Raw genomic sequence first — 19,831 nt, 5'->3', positions numbered from 1 at the left:
TCCCGTGGGCCGGATGTGGCCTGCAGGCTGTAGATTGTCCACCTCTGACGTAAAGTCATTTTCTTTGTGATTAATAAGAGGCCCGATCCTGCTATCTGCTGAGCATCCTCCACTCCCAGCGAGGACCAGTTGTGCTGAGGGTATTCAGAACCTCACAGGTTTGGGCCCAGAAATGGCACCTAAGGGATATTTTGTATATAAAAATATAACTTCCCTCCTTCTTTTCATCTCACTTTTTTGAATAACTGAGGGCTGGGAACTGCAATCTGTCTCCTTAACATTAGTTTCTCCTTGTATCCCGTTCACACTGTAGTTTGGTTAGACTGTAAACTCTTTGCTTCATCTGTTCGCTATGTGTTTTGTACAGTGCTTGCAACAAGGGGCCATGATCCCTGACTGCCCCTTCCCCCTCCCCCGGTGCTACTATAATACAGAAGAACAAATCTCATAATACATTTAATGTTACAGGGTACTGATGGGTGCTGGGCTAACGATGCCAATTTTATAGCTTACCCAAGCTACAAAATTCAGCTCCTGGTGTGATGGTGTTTGAATCCAGGCTATAGTTCGTGGGCTGCTTCCTGGCTCTAAGAGCCAAATTCTGCACTATGCACATGTGACTCTTACCTACTTCCCTAGGACTGAGGGTGCTGTGTAAATGAAAACATATTCTGTCCATGAGAGTTTCCAAGCTGGAAAAGCCCTTCGATGCAACGCACTGCGCAGTGACTGTGTGGGGTTGGCTTCCATTGTTTTATTGAAGAAAGCAGTAAACAGAAAGGCTCAGAGATGCAAGCTTTAAACATGGCTGTCAGTGTGACTTGTCACAGTTTCCTGGCATTGAAACTAGAGGACTCGGTTCCAGTCCAACCATTCGTCCTCCCAATTATCAGATTAGCTCTTGGAATGCTAGAACTCAACCGTGTTCTAATTAGGGTTGCCAGCCCTCCAGTATTGGCCTGGAGTCTCCAGGAATTAAAGATTAATCTTTAATTAAATATTATGTCATGGGATTAAATCTCCAGGAAAACATCCAACCAAAATTGGCAACCTTAGTTCTAATTAGACACCTTGGCTGGAGTTAAGGTGGTCAGCAATTTTATTCCGATTTTTATTCTTCCAAGCCATGACGACACTTCAGGGAGTGTTCTCAAGGGCTGGGCTCATTGGTAGGGAACCCTGTACCTGTTAATTTTACAATTTATGACTTTCTTAAAATAAAGCCATTTTTATTTTTTATGAAAAAGAACATTTTTTTTCTGTTAAGCCTTTGCCTGGGAAAACTGCCTGCTATTTATCTTTTGTTTCACATGCTTTAGTTTGCCATAGAAGGGGAGGGTTGGGGGGAGTTTTAGAAACAAGAAAGTGCTGCGTTTATATAATCCCTTAGGGTCCAAGCCCAACAGTTCTCATTCCTGTGGTGTTTTGCCTGAGTAATAGCTGCAGGATTTACATATTAGGTCTTGATCCTCAAAACTTTACTTGCAAGTTGCTTGTGTGCTTAAGTGTTTGCCAGAGTAGGGTCTAAGATTTTAATGAACATATTGAGCATCAGCCTTAACCAGATAAATTGGGCATGTGGCACTTGCTTATTTTTTGCTTTGAGCTGCCGCATTAAAAAAAAAAACAAAATCATTTAGAAGTGTTAGTGTTGTTGCCTGTTAAAAACACAAGTGTCAGTTGTCAAACAGCATTTCTCATTAAAATGAGAAAACTGGCAGTTGGCAAAGACCAGATTTTTAGGTGAAATAAAGCAGGAGGACTTTTTCAGGTGAGTCTCTGCTGATAGTCCCTTTTGAGGACTGCCCTGCTCACACTGCCACCTGCATTTCTGAGAACCCACAGGGGTCAGATCCGCAGCAGGCATAAGACAGCACAACTCCTTTCTTCACCAGAGGCCTGCTGGGGGAATGGTACACGCGAGAGGAAGCAGAGTTAGTCTGATGGTGGCGTTCTCTGTAAAGTGCACATGTTGCAGTGAAAAGAATCTTCTTGGGAGTAGGGGCTGGAAAATGGGATGATATAGTTTGAAATTGATGCTAATTTGGGGATGAAAACAGGAAGAGTTCGGGAGCAGGAAAACTACATCTGACTTTATCATAACCTAGTCCCAGATTTGGACCTTAGCGTCCAAAATATGGGGGTTAGCATGAAAACATCCAAGCTTAGTTACCAGCTTGGACCTGGTAAAGCTGCCACCACCCAAAAAATTAGTGTTTTGGGACACTCTGGTCCCCCCAAACCTTCCCTGGGGACCCCAAGACCCAAATCCCTTGAGTCTCACAACAAAGGGAAATAAACCTTTTCCCTTCCCCCCTCCAGGTGTTCCTGGAGAGACACACAGAAGCAAGCTCCGTGAATTTAAACAGAGGGATTCCACCCTCCCTGTTTCCAGCCTTGGAAAACAAAAGTACCGAGAGCTAATCTTTCTTCCCCCTCACCCAGAGGGAATGCAAAGTCAGGCTAGTAAATCTAATACACACAGATTTCCCCCTGACTTCTTCCTCCCACCAGTTCCCTGGTGAGCACAGACTCAATTCCCTGGAGTTCCCCACTAAAGAAAAACTCCAACAGGTCTTAAAGAGAAAGCTTTATGTAAAAAGAAAGAAAAATACATAAAAAATGGTCTCTCTGTATTAAGGTGACAAATACAGGGTCAATTGCTTAAAAGAAATATGAATAAACAGCCTTATTCAAAAAGAATACAATTCAAAGCACTCCAGCAACTATACCATGTAAATACAAAAGAAAAAACAATAACCCCTATTGTATTATGATCTCTGTACTCACAGCTTGGAAACAGAAGATTAAAAAGGCAGGAAACAGAAATCCTTCCCATAGCCGAGAGAGAGACAGGCAGAAGACCAACAACAAAGGACTCAGACACAAACTTCCCTCCACCCAGACCTGAAAAAGTCTGGTTTCCTGATTGGTCCTCTGGTCAGGTGTTTCAGATTACTTTTTTCCAGGTGAAAGAGACGTTAACCCTTAGCTATCTGTTTATGACAGACTTCATTAAAGGACCATGACCAAACTGGCTGCTGCTATTTTTTCTCTTTGTTCCTTTACCACCTTTTCCTGCTAGCTGAGGCTTGTTAGTATGTAAAGTGCCTGATGCCCACCCCTTCTTTCAAAAGCTTCCTGGTTTGGTCCCTCTGACCTTTTTCTGGTGCAGCCTCTCCTTGGGCACTTTCTGTTTTGAAAAAGAAGGACAAAATGTTCACCTTCCATTAATGATATGGTTTCTGGCTAGTTGGTGACTGTAGAGAGCAGAGGCTACATCCTACAAGGTGCTGACGGCCCTCAGCTCCTAAAATGGTAGTGGAAATCAACACCTCATAGAATTGGACACTTTGGGCTTTGAAAATAGTCCTGCTGAGGTTGTTCCTTGAAGGCCACCTTCCTACGCTCCTTGCTTCTCCATAGGCCCCTGAATGCAGCTGGTCACATGCATGCAGCTCACCTGTATGGCAGTGCAGGCTCAGGTAGCTGCACATCAACCCAATCTTGCATTTGCTTGGCTTCCGTGATACTTCTCTCAGCGCAAGATGCATGCGTCTCAGTCTGAGGAAGTTGCTGGTGGATGCCTCGAACCTCCTGAGAAGCAGGAAGATTTTAGGTGAGCAGGGAAAAGAGGAGGGAAAATGCAAGAAAAAATATATGAGGGGAAAAAGAGAGCAATGGTTGGGTGGCAGGCAAAAGGAGAGATGATGGCAGATGTCCAAGGGAACGGCATCCAGGACGTGAGTATGAAGAGGCTGTGACAGGAAAACGTAAGGAGTTACTGCCTTATAGCAACACCTGCTTTCTGTTGTTGGTGGTTTGTCCCTCCTTACTGTTCCTTCTGGGTGTAAAGAGCAAATCACACCACAAACATAACAGGAAGGAACCACACAGGCAAAATGGGGTCCAAATAGCTGTGTAAGATGACTGTATACAGTGTAAAAGGCCTGGTTACACATGCACGCTGCTGCTCTGGTGGCTTCTGAGACATAGAAGACAGTGGGGACCAGTAGACAGCTTGCAAACTATTTAAGGGAAAACTGCTTAATTCTGATACACTACACCTCCCCAAACCCAACTGTATTTACTGTAGTCTCTGTTTTGTAGTAAAATACTTATCACCTTTTCCACTCTATTCTTAATGAAATCTTAGCTCTCTTAGGGGATGTCTACACTGTGAAGTTGTCGACAAACTTTTGTCTTTCATGGGTACTTAATCCCCCCGGGCCCGCCCCCGGTGAAAGACATAAGTTTTGCTGATGCAAGTGGCAGTGTGAACGCAGCTTTGTTGGCAGGAGCGCTCTCCTGCTGACAAAGCTAACATCTCTTGCGGGGCTGAAAGTATTTTGTTGACAAAAGTTTCGACAAAGGACGGACAAAGAACATTTACACATGCTGACATTTAGTGACAATAAAAGCTGCGTGGTGTAGACAAGCCCTCAAAGACTATTTTGAATCTATTGGATTAAGGCTTTGATGTCTTGTTGTTGAGGACATGGATGCACCTAAAGTAGTAGTGAAAATTGTGACTCTATTCCTCCTTGTCCCCGTGTCCCTTTTTGTAACCTTCAAAAGTCAGTAGGTGCAATCTTCTAGCTGCAAGAGGTGCTGGGGGAGGATATGTTATAATCAACGCAAAGGTATGAATGTCAGTTTGTATATCATCAGACCTGAAGAAGAGCTCTGGGGAGCTCAAAAGCTTTTCTAGCAGCAACAGAAGCTGGTCCAATAAAAGGTATTACCTCACCCACAGTGTGTATGTGAGGCATATAACTGCTCAGATGACTGGGCGAGTGGATACTGGTTTGAAATGGTATATTTCTCGGCCTGTCTTGATCAGTTATCCCTAGTGTTTTTGCAAATTTATTGTTGTTAATGGTTTTATTTATACTGCCAAAAGTTTGCTTGGTACTTCACCTATGGGGTCCTTGTCCTGACGACCAAACAATCAAAACATAGGAAGAAATCCATTTCCTTCTGGCCAATGGTTGGTGTCATGAAGTTTCCTCTGGCATCCTCAGCCACAGCGTGATCTAACTAATGCTGCCCGTTTGTGCAATTTAAATGGTTTACGGTACAGCTCACTCGGAGATTCTCTGGCATGATTGACGTAGTTAAAATATTTAAAGCACTTTAGAGCTGTTAATGAATTTGATTCCGATTTTCTGATAATTCTTTTGTTCCCCACCAAATCATAGGTTCTTAATACAAATAAGCCTTTAGTGTCCCAGTTAAAACTCCAGATAATATCTCATGGCATAGAAAATCTTCAAAGAGCACATTGGAAGGCTCTGAGTAAAATCCTGATGGCACCCTGTCATTGGATGGCACTAAGTGACTGGGAAGATATTATTTAACACTGCAAGGCATTTCATTGTGGGAATCTGTGTATCACAGATCTGTAGTAAGCGAATAATTACTATGTTGCAAAGTTTATAAAAAGTATTTTTTTTCTCATCTAAGAGGAACAGGCTAAAGCCTCAGAATTATTCACAGACTGGCTGCAAGCTGACTGGGATGTGAATAAACTGGAGGAAGGGTCTCCATAGCCCCTGGAAGGCCTGGCTTGTCAGAAGTGGAAAAACTTATCTGGACCTCTCCCTGCAGAGCCTCTTCCGTATGTTTGTGAATGAAAGTCTTCTTATTTGCTGTTAGTACCAAAGAACAGAAGCATTACAGAAGATGCGGCTGCTGTGGACTAGTCAAAAGGGACTAACGATTTAAGTAAGAGCTGCGGGATCAGGGCCTGATTTCCTTCCTTGTGGGGTACCAATGACACCGTAGCTATTACAGTTTAAATATCTGATTTACTCTTTTATACAGTCTATTTCCATTTTCCAATGCAGTGAAAACAGGCTAGTCAGTTTCACGTCCCGGCTCTTCTGCATTAGCTCAATTCTGCATTGTCTGGTTTGCAGACCTGGCAGGGGGATCAAATAAAATACGGTTTCCACTGGGTTTAAAAACGGCCAAGGAAACATTTTTATTTGTCTTTTTGGCTTCTGTAAAAGCTCTATTGCCTCCTTACTATTTGTCACCGCTATTAGTTGTCACACCTACAATTTAGACTGTAAACTCTTTGGGGTAGGGGTTGTGTATTTCTTCTGTGAAGCACCTAGACACCTTTGGTCACTGTTTGATAATCTGTGTCACTTTCAAGCTGATGGGACCCACCTTTATTACTGTTAGAACTGCGTTAATGTGTCATTGAGATAACCTGGTAGTGTGGTGAAAGCAGATGTGTTGAAGACTGTACATTTGAAGTCTAACCATCTTAAAAAAGAGATACAAAAGTTTCAGGTACTCCACCAGCCCTACACTAGTCATGGTACTTTGATAATCAGTTTCCTATATTTTTAAAAAAAGTCTTCCTCTCCTTGGTTGTTTATATGAAAGATCTATCCAAACAACAAGAGGAACTGGCTATACAGGGAAACTGATTCTACACAAAGAGCTGTGAAGAGCACAAAGTTAGCAAACTGGAAAAAATACAGAAAAATATACCTTTTTCTCTAATCTCTGTACTTTATATTAATTTTTGTTGGTACTTCTCCCTCTCTCTGTCTCTCACACGCACACACTAAATATATTTCAGCTGAAGTGTGATTTTTTTAATTTTCTTTTTTAAACTGGTGGTTGAGTTACCTTTCCAATCAAAGCCACTGGAGGCTTCCCGTAGAAAAATTGAACAAATCAGCTGCCCTTGCCATACTTTTAATGCCTCCTAGGTAGCTGCAGCAGTGGGACTATGGTAGGATAACAGTAATGCAATGTTTCAGAGTGGTAGCCGTGTTAGTCTTCATCGGCAATGCAATGGTTGTTTTCTTTCCTTTCAGTAGATTCAGCTGATTTCTGCTTTGCCTAAAGTGGCAACGGGGTCTTGGATTTGGATCAAATTATGTCACCATTGAGAAAAATAAAAGAGAAAAACAACATCATCACAACAATACTGGACACATTTTTGCCATTCACTGTATTTTTAACCTCACCACCAGTTTAGAGATTCGGTGTTTTAACAGGGCATTTGCAATTCACCTCCTTTCTTGACACATACTACCCTGTAACTAAACATTGCAAAGAGAAGCAAAAGAAGAGCTGTTGAGGATTTGGCTTTTCTTCTTCCCTTTCCTGATCACGTTTTAGTTTTTGATTTAGCTTGGCCTCGCTAGAGCCTGCTTTAAAATCAGTCATAGTGATGCCGGCTGTTGCCTAGGAACATCTCTCAAGTCTTTTGGGGGCATTCTTATTCTAATCATAGCTCTCAGGCAGCCTTGTTTATTTCCTTTCCAGACAGTGGTGATTATGGAAAGCACCGTAGACTTCTGGTGTATGTTTTTGGTTAGACTTGGTTGACCCTCGACCCCGCCCCACACACACGCACACATAACCGTAACAGTCCATTTTCTGTGGAAGCAATATTCTTTCCTGCCACATTGTTTCTGCATCAGAATGACTCTACCTGATAATATCTTAACCTGTGTGACCATGTCGGGGGAGGATTCTCTCTAAGGGATGTGGGTAGGGGGAAAGGGAAGCCAGCTTTGAGAGGCTGGAGTGAATGTGGGCGGAAGCCGCAAGGAGTTCTTTAGCTGTCCAGATGGTGCTTTTGCTAGTCCCTGTCACAGTGTGTTCCTTGTAAGAAGCAAGAGGAAGAGAGAAAGAGCAAACACTGGGACAAAACGTAAACAGCAATTTGAGTAAGGCGCAGAAAGGGGGCAGGGGAGAGGAAATGTTTCATTTTTCTTGAAAAATTTTGTGCATTAATTTTGTGCTTATGAAAATGGACCAAGAACAACTGGCCAAGCACAGTGCAGTCAGGTGGTAGGCAAGCTCCAGACTCTCAATACATCCTATGCCTGGGAACAGGGGGCCCCTGCCTGCCAATGCATTTCAGGCTTGAGGCGCCTGTCTAGGGCTTGGTCTACACTACAGAGTTAGGTTGATGTAAGGGTCTACCTACAACATTGCTCCCACTGATGTAAGTCACCCACTACACCGACCCTAATAACTCCACCTCCACGAGAGGTGTAGCGCTTAGGTTGACATAGTAAGGGTGACGCAGTATCTGTGTAGACACTGTGTTACTTACATCGCCTGTTGGCTGTCAGCCCTGCTCACAGCTGGAGACCCACTGCTCTTCAGCTGGTGTCATAGGGTAGACACAGAGTTAGGTCGAAGTAAGCCGCCTTACATTGACTTAATTCCATAGTGTAGACAAGGCCCTGACATTGGCAGGCAGGGGGTTCTCAGGTATGGATGTATGCTCACTAGACCGGCTTTGGTGCAAGACTACAAATCATGCCAAAATGCGATGAGAAGGTTGACTTACTCCCGCTGTTAGGAGTTGAACCAGTATCTTCTGGAGTGAGAGCTGAGTATGCTAATGTACTGCAGTACCCAGTGGTAATGAGAGTGGCCCATTTCAGACAGTAGACAAGATGTGTCTGAAAGAGGTGTGAGATGGGCCACTCTCATTACCACTTCAAAAGTTATTTTTCTTCCCTTGGCATCCTGCTGTCAATTGAATTGTCTCATTAGACTGACCTCACACTTGGTTAGACAACTCCCATCCTTTCATGTATTTATACCTGCTCCTGTATTTGCCACTCCATGCATCTGATGCTCCATGCTCTAGCTCTCGAAAGCTTGTGCCCAAATAAATTTGTTAGTCTCTAAGGTGCCGCAAGGACTCTTCATTGTTTTTGCTGATACAGACTAACATGGCTACCACTCTGAAACATGTCGCCATGGAAAGAGATGCGAAGTAAGAACTGAAAAATAAGCCAAAAGCCTGAAAGATTACACTAGTGTCATCTCTGACTAGCCTGGCCAATTAGTGGAGGAAAGCAAGGGAATTTCAACACCTGAATACAGTGTGTTTATAGGTCAAGTGACCATGGCTTAGGGAGAACATGATTTATTTCTGAATGCAGGTCCTAGTTTAGTTGATAAACAATGGGAAATACTTTTGGTGTCTAAGCACTTGACCACATTTGAGCCTGAATAGGCTCTTGAAGCGGATTTTTTTGGTGATGGCTTCTTCCTTGTTTGGTGAGAACAGTCAATACTGATAGATTAAACAGGAATTGATTGCAAGAGAACAAACAATTATGGTCAGCTTGTCTTTCTGCTCAGGGAGAGCATTGTGATAATTTTCATCTGAAAGATAATAAAAACAGATCAACACCCACAGAAAAGAAGGTTCAGTCTTATTTCAAATGTGGTAGCTGCCTCAGCCATTTATAAGTTCCTTTTGTAATTAAAAGTCTTTTTAAAATAAAGAAAATACTTATTTATTCTTCCCAAGGCAGGACTGAATACAGCTTTGACTTGAGATGAAATTAAACAAGTTAATCTTTTGTTTAGGAATCTTGCTCTCACAAAGAGAATGAAATTCAAGTTACTGCTTTTAGAACTTTCCCCTCCCCCATGGGAATATATTTTAAAATATGATAGCCTATTAACTTTATCCTAAGTGCATGGCTTCTGTAGTCTGGCTGTGTTACACACTGGAACATCAGGGCAGAGTAGTGGGGGATTGGAACAGGAGCAGGAAAACCTGATCAGATAAATTGACACTTATCTTTACCTCCCTGTGCTTGTGACATATTTAAATGGAGCTTTTTTTTTTTTTTTAATTACAACAGCAAATTTGTAATTCCACAAAGGAAATGTTAAGATGAAACTGAATAAGCAGTACTCTAACATATCTGGACATTTGTTTCTCCATTAGGTCTAACTGCATTTAGAGGCAACTTGAAAATGAAAAGAAAAAAACAGTTTGTAAATTCAGTGGTCTGCTCAGTTGGTTTTGATGGTATTATTTGGCTGTGTGGAGACAAGGTGAAAGTTGATTGTAAATCTAAACATACATATAGAAAAATAAACACTGCAACAGTTCTATTCTGAATCACTTGAACTAAGGATACTGGACGCAATTTCTCTTGTCCATTGATTCTAGTGAAATCAATGTCCCATAGATTTTAAGGCAGAAGGCACCATTAGATCATCTAAACTGACCTCCTGTGTAACACAGGGCACAGAACTGCGCCCCTTTACTCCTGTATTGAGCCCAGTAACTAGTCTGCTTATCCCAGGGCTGAGTTCAGCCTTTTTATTTACTTTCCTAACTAGTAACAGTGATTCTGGATTTTCAATTGAGACAATTTTCTTTTTCCCTTTTCCGTGTGCAGTGGCAGGCAGTGTCTGTGCTAAGTCTCTGTGCCCTTGTTATGCATTCCATTGATTGCCTTTGGCAGGCAGAGAGGTAAACTTTGCAAGGTGACTAGAACTGCAGGCATGTTTGTCAATTTCTGGGACCGAGGCTTAAGCTACAAGGAAAGATAATAATCCTGTAGAGTCCGTGGGCCAAATTCAATCCCTGTATAAACAAATGCTAGTTTATTGAAGCCTGGAGCTGATTGGTTATACCATCAGATGTTTGGCCTGTGTCTTCTGCTGGGCTGATTACTTTCTTATATGTGTGTATTTACTCAGAACCCAGGCACAGTAGCATAAAATCCTGGGAGTAGAATGTGCATCCCTGCTGGAGCAGACTGGAGGCTCCATGCCTTTCTGTGTGTCTGTGATTTATTAAGAGAGACATTTTATTACTCTTGAGTTATTTCCTCCAGTGTCAATCCTATTTATTTATTTCTAAACAAAGCTTCCAGTAGAAGTGACCAGCTTCTTCTTCCACTTGGGGAGGAAGGCGACAGATGGGATTGTAAAGTGTATGCGTGGGGGGAGGGTGAGAGAGATAGAAACAGCTGAAGAAGAAGAGGAACTGGTGTGGTCACAGATGGTGAGGTGAGAGGGTTCATTTGCCTCCCCTTATAACACGTACCCCTGGAAGTATGATTGAACAAAGCTGCTAAGGCAAAGCCAAAGAAAAAAGATCAAGGGCTCTGAAGGAGCTCTAGACTAGCTCTGACATCATTCAGTGCAGGAACTTCTCAGAACATTAAAGGGGGAGGGAAGTGATTGATTAAAACATGGGAAGATGTGTTTTTTTCCTGCTTTATTCTCCACAAGCTGGATGCAGCTGAATCTTGCCCTGAATTTTTCTTCCAGAGCGGCTCAGCACTTTAGTGTGCTGTCTCTTTAAGATAATTCCCTGTTAAGATTAGATTTTTTTCTACTGATGCTTGGCTATAATTACCAGTATGTCCGGAATGTGGATATCAAAACATAATAAACCTCTGTGCGGGTAGCGGTAGGATTCCCTCAGTGACTCGGAAACACGCGCTGCCTTGAGTACGATGGTAACGTTTCTTGTGATTTTATTCCTTGGCCCTTGCGCTATTGACTCTCTTTTAACATGCTCTCACTAAATTGACTCTGTTTGCTTTAACAGAATGAAGAGAAGCGGAATCTTTCCCTGGGGGGCCATGTTGGATTTGATAGTCTCCCAGATCAGCTTGTCAGCAAATCTGTAACACAAGGATTCAGCTTCAACATCCTCTGTGTGGGTAAGCAGAGTTTACCACAGACTAGGGAAATTCTTAGTAATAGTAATACAATAAATAATAATCTAGTAGCACATCAGATCCATGGATGTCAGAACATGTCACAAAGACAGATAAGTACCATTGCTGATATTTTACATGGAAAATGCAGAGAAGTTAAGGCCAAAATTTGTTCAATTCCCTGCTCTGTCACAAACTCTCTGTTTGACCTTGGGCAAACCACATAGGCCTAAATTTTCACAAGTGCTAGCTTATTTTGTAGGCCTAAATTTGGATGCTTCTGGTCTGCTTTTCATAAGCTCTGAGCACCCTCAGCTGTGTTCAATATCAGTTGGAGTTGTGGGTGTTCTGCCAATAGCCTATCATGCACTAGGCACTCAAAATTAATGGGCACTTTTGGAAAGTTTTGTCCTTAAATGACTTTGTGAAGGTGTAACAATGAGTCTAAAGTAGATCTGGGAATAGTGTAAAGTGTAAACCACTGGTAAGTGTGTGTTACAGGTTCCCCTCAGAATAGATCTCCAGAGTTAAAGTTCTCTAGCTGGAGCTGAAATGGACTCTCATCCTCTTTAGTTGTAGTTGTAGCAGCTCTGGAGATTCCTAATTCAGTCCCGAGTGTGTTGGCCAAGGTGCCAGCCATTACAATAGCACTCAGAAGTCCAGACTGCCATTAACATAATGTTGTGTTTTATTGTTTTATGAGGGAAACCGTGTTCCTCTTCGTAAAGATAGTTGAAGGGTTTTTTTCTGTTGAAATATTCCACATGTATAGAGCTGGGCAGGGATTATTATTATTTATTTATAATTATTAATAATAATTTTATTTCTGTTAAACTTTTTTGTTCAATAAATGTCAGTTCATCTAACCTGCAACTTTTTGTGGGAAAGGTTTTGATGAATTTTTCAACTCAAAACACTTTTTTTTTTCAAAAGTTCCAAAAATGTCAACATTTTTTTCAAATGAAGAATTCCAGTTTTCTGGTTCAAAGCAACCTTTTGTTTTGAAATTTAAGCTAATTAGATTTTTAAAAGTGGTTGAAATTGACATGAAATATTTTTTTAAAAATCAAAACAAAATGTTTCAATTGGCCAAAACTGGGGTTTTGTTTTTGGGGATTTTTTTGGATTGTTGGTCTACAAAAGTTTTTGATACTTTGACCTTTCAAATTCTCAAAAATGTTCAAAAGATGAAAAAAAGACATTTCCTGCCCATCCCTACGCATGGGTTGCTTTACTGCAGTCAGATCATGATGGGAGGACAAACAGAATTAGCTTCTGTACCTGAGCTGCTGTGGGATATATGTAAGGCCCTACCAAATTCGTGGCCATAAAAAATGTGTCATGGACTGTGAAATCTGGTCTCTCACTGTGAAATCTGGTCTTTTACCCTATCCCATACAGATTTCACAGCGGGGAGACTGGTGGTTTTCAAACTTGGGGTCCTGACCCAAAAAAGGGTGAGGAGTCACAAGGTTATTTTAGGGGGGTCATGGTATTGCCACCCTTATTTCTATGCTGCCTTCAGAGCTGGGCAGCTGGCGGCTGTTGGCCAGGCACCCAGCTCTGAAGGCAGCGCTCCACCAGCAGCAGCACAGAAGTGCAGGTGGCAGTACCATACCATGTCATCCTTACTTCTGCCTTCAGAGCTGTGCCCCCGGCCAGCAGCCACCACTCTCCAGCTGCCCAGCTCTGAAGGCAGTGCCTCTGCTAGCAGCAGCGCAGAAATAAGTGTAGCAATACCGCAACCCCCTACAATAACTTATGACCCCCCACAACTCCTTTTTGGGTCAGGACCCCTACAATTACAACACCATGAAATTTCACATTTAAATATCTGAAATAATAACATTTATGATGTTTTTAAATCCTATGACCGTGAAATTGAACAAAATGGACCGTGAATTTGGTAGGGCCTTAGACATATGGATTGAGGATGAGGAAATGAAGTGGCTGATGATAGGCTTAAGAATCACTATCACTACAGCTAGAAATAGTAATGCTTTATTGCTGAGCTGGGTCCAGATTGGAACTTCGGCAGAATTTGGGGGTGGGTGAATCCAGGATTTTGAATTGGGTCCATTTATATCCCCAGAGAAAGATGGAATTTCCTGTTTGCCTTCAGCGTAAAACATTTATCTCTAAGCATGCTGTCTGGTTGCTAGAGAACAGATCTTACAATAATCTCATAATAATTTTGCTTTTTCCCTTTCAGTTTGTGCATGATTCTAGCAGCTGATGCCACACAGATTGCTTGAAGCCTGTCCTTTCTGGTGATGCCTGGGGATGCTGGCTTGCAGATGATTTTTGTTTGTTTGTTTGCTTGGCATGCTTTTGTTTTAGGTTTAAAGTACAGCAACCCGCAATAACAGTTGAAATGCTTTTGTGGGCAGAGAATTCTTCCCAGCACTGGCTCTGGACCAGTGATCAAGGCAGGGGAAGTGATATTTTCAATATCTGAAATGTGTTCCAAGATCTCTTCCTGCCCAGACTGGATACAGTTTTACATAGAGTGGGCAGTGGAATACTTCCTTTATTCTGATCCTCATCCCTTTAGGAACTCCCTACCTACACCTTTTTTTTTTTTTACATCCAAACCCCAAGTAAGCAGCATTGCTTGTACCCAGAGCATAACGTTAAGCAAGGATGTTACCCTGGGCTTTGTAACATCATTCTTCAAAAGCAGTGTGTCAGCAGCAGAAGACCATGCATTTGTAATCGCCACATTTATTTTTTGAGGGGGGAAGAGGTCAGAGTAGATGATTCAATGGTCCCTTCTGGCCTTTAAATCTATGAAACAGTGGGAGGGATCATCAGATTTCCTATAGTTCCCTGGAAAAAGGAGAAGAACCCAGTTACAGTTGTTGACTGCCATTACAAATTCTTCCTCCCAGTCCTGACCCAACCTGGACAGGAGAATGCTGGAAGAAGTCAGTGCTTCCTGACAGACTTTGGGTAGGTCAGCCCTGAGCTTTCCAAATGTCTTCCCTGCCACATGGGCTTGGATCATCAGCTGTTTTTTGTCTCCTTTGCATGGCATTTAGCCATTGTTGTGGGATCCAATATTTGACTCTGCATCGTTCTATCTACAGTACAAATATTCCACGCAATATTTGTTCTCCAAGGTGGGAGCAGAAGGCTTCCAGAACCTGCTATGTCTAAAATAAAAACCTAGTATTAGGCTTAGGTACCTGTGTAGTCTAGCAGCTTGCCAGTTATCCCATTCTCCCGTAAACATGTTGGTTCAGCTCAGCAGATTGGTGCACCTTAGACTGTCTTTATCGGTTCCAAAAGACGATGGCCAGGAAGGGGCATGCCTAGTAAAGTTAAAATGGTGGCCCATCAATGCCGAAAATGTAGCAGTATGGTTTATCCATTCTATCTTTTACAGTTTGCCTCGGTGTCTGGGCTGTGCATGTGATCATTATTCACCTGGGGAAGCTGGCCTGGGAGAGACCCTCAACTTTCCTTTATTGATTTTCTTAGTTTTGTAGTCTTCTTCCCACTGAGCCTGACTCTGGTGTCCCCATTTGACTCCACATTCCATCCCTCTGCTTGTCTAAATTATTCAACTTGGCAAAAATTTCTTCTAGCTCTTCCTGCACAGATGATGCATTAGGAGAGGGGGATGATGCTAAACCAACGGATCCCTGCTGCCTTGCTCCTGGGTAATGCTCTGCCAAGACTGTACAGCAATATGGCACTTGGTATGTGGCCTGCAAGACCAAAATATGTGACTGGTTTAACTACCTCCACCCCCAGCCTCAAACAAACGTCTGTTAGTCTTGCTTTACCTTTGCCACAGACCATGCTGATGTGGATTGGAGCATGTGACTAAGGGCAATAATGCAATGTTGGGGGAGGGGAAAATGACTAAGTAAGCTCTGTACATCAGGAGATCTATAGGAGGAACCCATCTCTTCAGCTTAGGCATTCCTCCCTCTCCAGATTCTATCACCAGATCTCCCCAGCCAGCTGAGGCTTTTGTTAACTATATTTCAAAACATTCCAACCCCTCTTTGCCTTTGAGCAGCTCATCTCTCCTTCAAAAGTTTGCCTGGGTGGCTTCAGATTGGCGTCTGAGGCAACTTTTCTTATGCTTATCTCCTTGTGATTCCTACCTGGCTGGTTCTGCTTGATGTGTCGCCTCGCAGCCACTCTTGTGCCATGCAGCACCATTTCCTGGTCTCTGTAACGTGCAGCCTGGGAATATTTTGGAAGATTTATTTATACCAAGCCAGATCTAAGGAGTGTTTTAAGCCTTTTGAATGGGATTTGCATTGGGTTCTCAATAAATAAAACACCCAAGCCGTGTTTCCCTATTTCCTTGTTTCAATGCTGCATGCATTTGCCGGCTGATCAGCATGTACTGATACCCTGTGTGTCAGAATGGGGCATTTTCCAGCATGTCGTGCTCACACCCACACTTTTGTTCATCACACCCCTGATGAAGAACTCATGGTGCCTCTAATTTTCACCTTCAAGATGGCTCGATGGGGCGCAGCAGCTGCTAGGAGAGCAGAGCAGGCAGAGGGGCCATGAGGAGCAGCTGTCTGATATGCATTCTGGCTGGGCAAGGGCAGACCTTCAGCCAGTAGGCCAGCCATGCACAACAGAGGAACAGATGTGTTGGCTGACAGGTTAAGCTGACTTAGCAGGTCCATTTCTGTGAAGGGAAGGGGGCTGAGGGTTTCTGTGCAGTGGGAGCCCTACAAACCTTTGACCCTTATTAATGGCACATTGGGGATGAAAGGATTAAGAGTATAGTTGAGGAACAAGCAGTTTTAAAGCCTCTGGGCATTTGTTAGGTTGATCTGGCTTTGATTGGAGACTTAAAGGGTTTGTAGAGTGGTTGTATAGTAAGATTTCTTATTACTTAGCTAGCAGCATTTACTAATGTAAAATGACCAGAACCATCTCTAGTACCAACAGGCCTGGTTTTCATACTTAGGGTATGTCTGCACTTGAGCTTCAGGCGTAAATTTCAGCTCTGGTAGCCATACACACATTAGCTTTGATCAAGCTAGTTTGCTAAAAATAGAACTGTAGCTGCTGAGGGAGGAGGGGCTAGTGGCCTAAGTGAGTACCTAGGGTCCCAGGCAGAGTTGTCCTCGGGGCGTCTGGCCTGTCCTACCACTTGTGCCACCATGGCTACGCTTCTATTTTTAGCATGTTAGCTGGATGAAAGCTAGCACGTGTATGTCCACCTGAGTTGGAAATTATACCTCCGTTGAATGAGGATATACCCATAGAAACCTGAGCTCCCAGGCTCCTTCTGTGCACACACTCACTGCATGCACATGTCGGTTGGGGAATTAGGCATGCACTTGGCAAGACAGTCGCTTAGCTCATTGTGTGCGCTCACAAACTCTCCATTTCCACAGGCACGCTCAGGAAGTGTCCATTGACAAACAGGCAGTACAGGACTAAATAAAAGCAACTGAGGTTGCTCTGACCACCCCAGATTCTCAATCCTGACCTCTTCCTCCCACATTCTGGGCCAGATTCACCACTTGGGACTCATATGCCGTTACTCTAACAAGGGATTTTGCCCTGTCTGCTAAAAAAAAAAATTACATATTCCATTGTTTCATAAGTGATCAAAATCTGAAATCCTGGATGGGTGGAAATAGTCTTTTGTCTCACAGAGGGAGAACATGCCTGCCCCGCTTGTGCAAATCCCCAAAGAGGGACAAGTGACAAGGCCAAACAAAGGAAGCTGAAAGCCAAATACATTGGTCACTGCTGAAACACACACAAAAAACCTCACTGTGAGAAAAAGAGAATCCGAAGACTTAAGCAGACATTTCATGTAGTTCTGCCACAGATCCACGAAACGTAGGCCTGGTCCACACTACTGCATTAAATTGATTTAAACAGCGTTAAATCGATTTAACGCTGTACCCGTCCACACTACAAGGCACTTTAAATCGATTTTAAGGGCTCTTAAAATCGATTTCTGTACTCCTCCCCAATGAGAGGAGTAACCCTAAAATTGATATTACTATATCGATTTAGGGTTAGTGTGGACGGAAATCGAAGTTATTGGTCTCATTCTTTTACTGAGCTACCCAGAGTGCACCGCTCCGGAAATCGATGGTAGCCTAGGACCATGGACGCACACCACCGAATTAATGTGCCCTAGTGTGGACGCGTAAAATCGATTTTATAAAACCAGTTTTATAAAACCAGTTTTAATAATTTCAATTTTATGCTGTAGTGTAGACGTGGCCCTAGATCACACTGCACTGACTTGCATTGTTAACTGTTTTAAGTACCTGGAGCTATTGCTTTGTGAGTAGATCCTAAAAGGTGTGCAAAAATTGAGCCAAGTACACTGTAACTTGTGAACAAAAGCATTTGAGTTGAAGAATCAATCAGAACTGAATGTCCTGTAAGTTGTGTTATGTTCTCCCTAACTTTCATCATTTTGGGCTCTAAATCTGGGTTGGAGGCAGTGGAGGGTTCTGGTTACGTTTGGTTTGATTTAGTTTGCATGTGCTTTGAGATCTTTGGATGAACAGTGATGCAGAAGCAACATGCTAAATAAGATTAAGAATCAAAGGTCTTTGGGAATAGGGCAGTAGGAACATCACAATGATTATACCTCTCTGAACTTGGGGGAGCTGCAGTAACCTCTCACAGTTTAATTTTTGTTCTGCTCTATAATTAATTTTCTCTGAAGTCCCTTTATGAATTCCACTCTGCAATGAACGGGTGACCCTTCCTTCCTAGGTGAAACAGGCATCGGGAAATCCACACTAATGAACACACTTTTCAATACCACCTTTGAGACGGAGGAGGCCAGTCATTACGAGAATGCAGTTCGCTTACGACCGCGTACCTATGACCTGCAGGAGAGCAACGTGCACCTGAAATTGACAATCGTGGATGCAGTGGGGTTTGGAGACCAGATAAATAAAGATGAAAGGCAGGTCACATGCCATCTAGTCGCCATTTCTGCACCAGCCTCTAGTGTTCTAACCTGTAGCTATATGTGATTCTCCCTGCAATGTTACAGACAGAGCCTCTGTTCCTGGGCACCCAATTTTCCCACTTGGATTTTGAGGAGTCTTGATTATGGCCACATTAGACTGAAGAGGGCAGGGATGAGTTGCTGTAATAAGTATGGGAGAATGCTGGAGGGAGTTTGGCTAAGGAGAGAGGGTGAGGTTACTGAGGCACTGCAAACTAACGTGTTGTGAGTTGTCTTAAACAATCCAGTGTAATCCTGCTGACTTGTTTGCTTAAATCAGTGAAAGACACACCAACAGACACACATGGCTCTCTTAGGAGATCTGCTGAGGACCAATTCTTTCCTCCAGGCTTGTTGAAGAAGCTGTAAACCTCTTCTTCTTTCACAGCGTTGGGCCAGATTCTGCCACCCTTACTCAGGCTGAGTAGTCTTCTTCTCTATGAGGAGTACCGTTGTGTGCAGAATCTGTTCTTTTATTAGTGACGGTGAGGGGTTTGTTGTGTTATCACTCCATCCATCCAAAACTATTACCCAGGGGAGCTCACTCACATCATGAGTCAGAAAGATACTGGATTAGTGGGGAACCTACAGAACTGTGTCTTAAATCAAAGATCTAGTTAACTCACTCAAAACTCACTGAGCCAAATTCTGAGGGATGCTGACGATCTGCAGCTCCTTTTGAAGTCAATGGGAATTGCAGATGCTCAGCACATCTCAGGTTTCGTCCCATTGTCTTTAGCAGGGAATAATAGTTTCTTCCCTTTCAGATGGCTTGGTTGGCTATCCTGTAAACTGTTACAAATCTAGTTAAAAAAACAAACCAACTGTGGAATAGTTGGAATTGTCCGTGATGACAATGATCAGTTTGTGATATTGGTTCCTCCCACCCCTCCCATTTAACTGCTCCTGCATCTTGTTTGGATCAAGTGACCTTTGCAGGAGGTCAGACAAGATAATTATGATGGTCCCTTCTTGCCTTAAAGTCTATGAGTCTCAGTCCCTGTAAGACGTCTTGCAATAATTTCAATTGGCCTCCTTTCAAAGTGGTTATAATCTGCCATGGCTATCCAGTGGTAAAGGCTCTTCAGGATTCTTTTTATTCCCATGCTACTATATTGAGATACTTTACACCTGAAATCTGGTCAAAGCTTGATGTGTGGAAGTTGTCTGCTTTCCATATTTCAGTTCCACCAGCATTAATCCCTTTTATGCTGCAATACGCCTTTTGATTAGAAGTTGCGTGTGTGAACGTAACATTCTGCGTGTTGCCAGTGGAGGGCTAAAAAATGTTATGCCTCTTTGTAAATGGTTTTTAAATAATAGGCCTGAGAGAATGCATAATAGCTTTAAACTGTCAACTTTATTTAAACTTCAGCATTCTGGTTGC

The 19,831-nt window shown here is 42.8% G+C and overlaps 1 protein-coding gene across 2 annotated transcripts in view; it reads left to right on the top strand.

The window, feature by feature from the left end:
- The window catches only part of SEPTIN8 (septin 8), a 77,955-nt gene that overhangs the window by 23,515 nt on the left and 34,609 nt on the right, over positions 1–19,831 (top strand). For both annotated transcript variants that reach the window (XM_050962748.1, XM_050962749.1), the window contains exons 2-3: positions 11,360–11,474; positions 18,204–18,399. In XM_050962748.1, the coding sequence (XP_050818705.1) occupies positions 11,360–11,474; positions 18,204–18,399 (311 nt within the window). The remainder of the gene's footprint in view (positions 1–11,359; positions 11,475–18,203; positions 18,400–19,831) is intronic.

The sequence above is a fragment of the Gopherus flavomarginatus genome, chromosome 7 (assembly GCF_025201925.1).
Source record: "Gopherus flavomarginatus isolate rGopFla2 chromosome 7, rGopFla2.mat.asm, whole genome shotgun sequence".
Taxonomy (NCBI): domain Eukaryota; kingdom Metazoa; phylum Chordata; order Testudines; family Testudinidae; genus Gopherus; species Gopherus flavomarginatus.
This window is presented reverse-complemented; position numbering and strand designations above follow the sequence as displayed.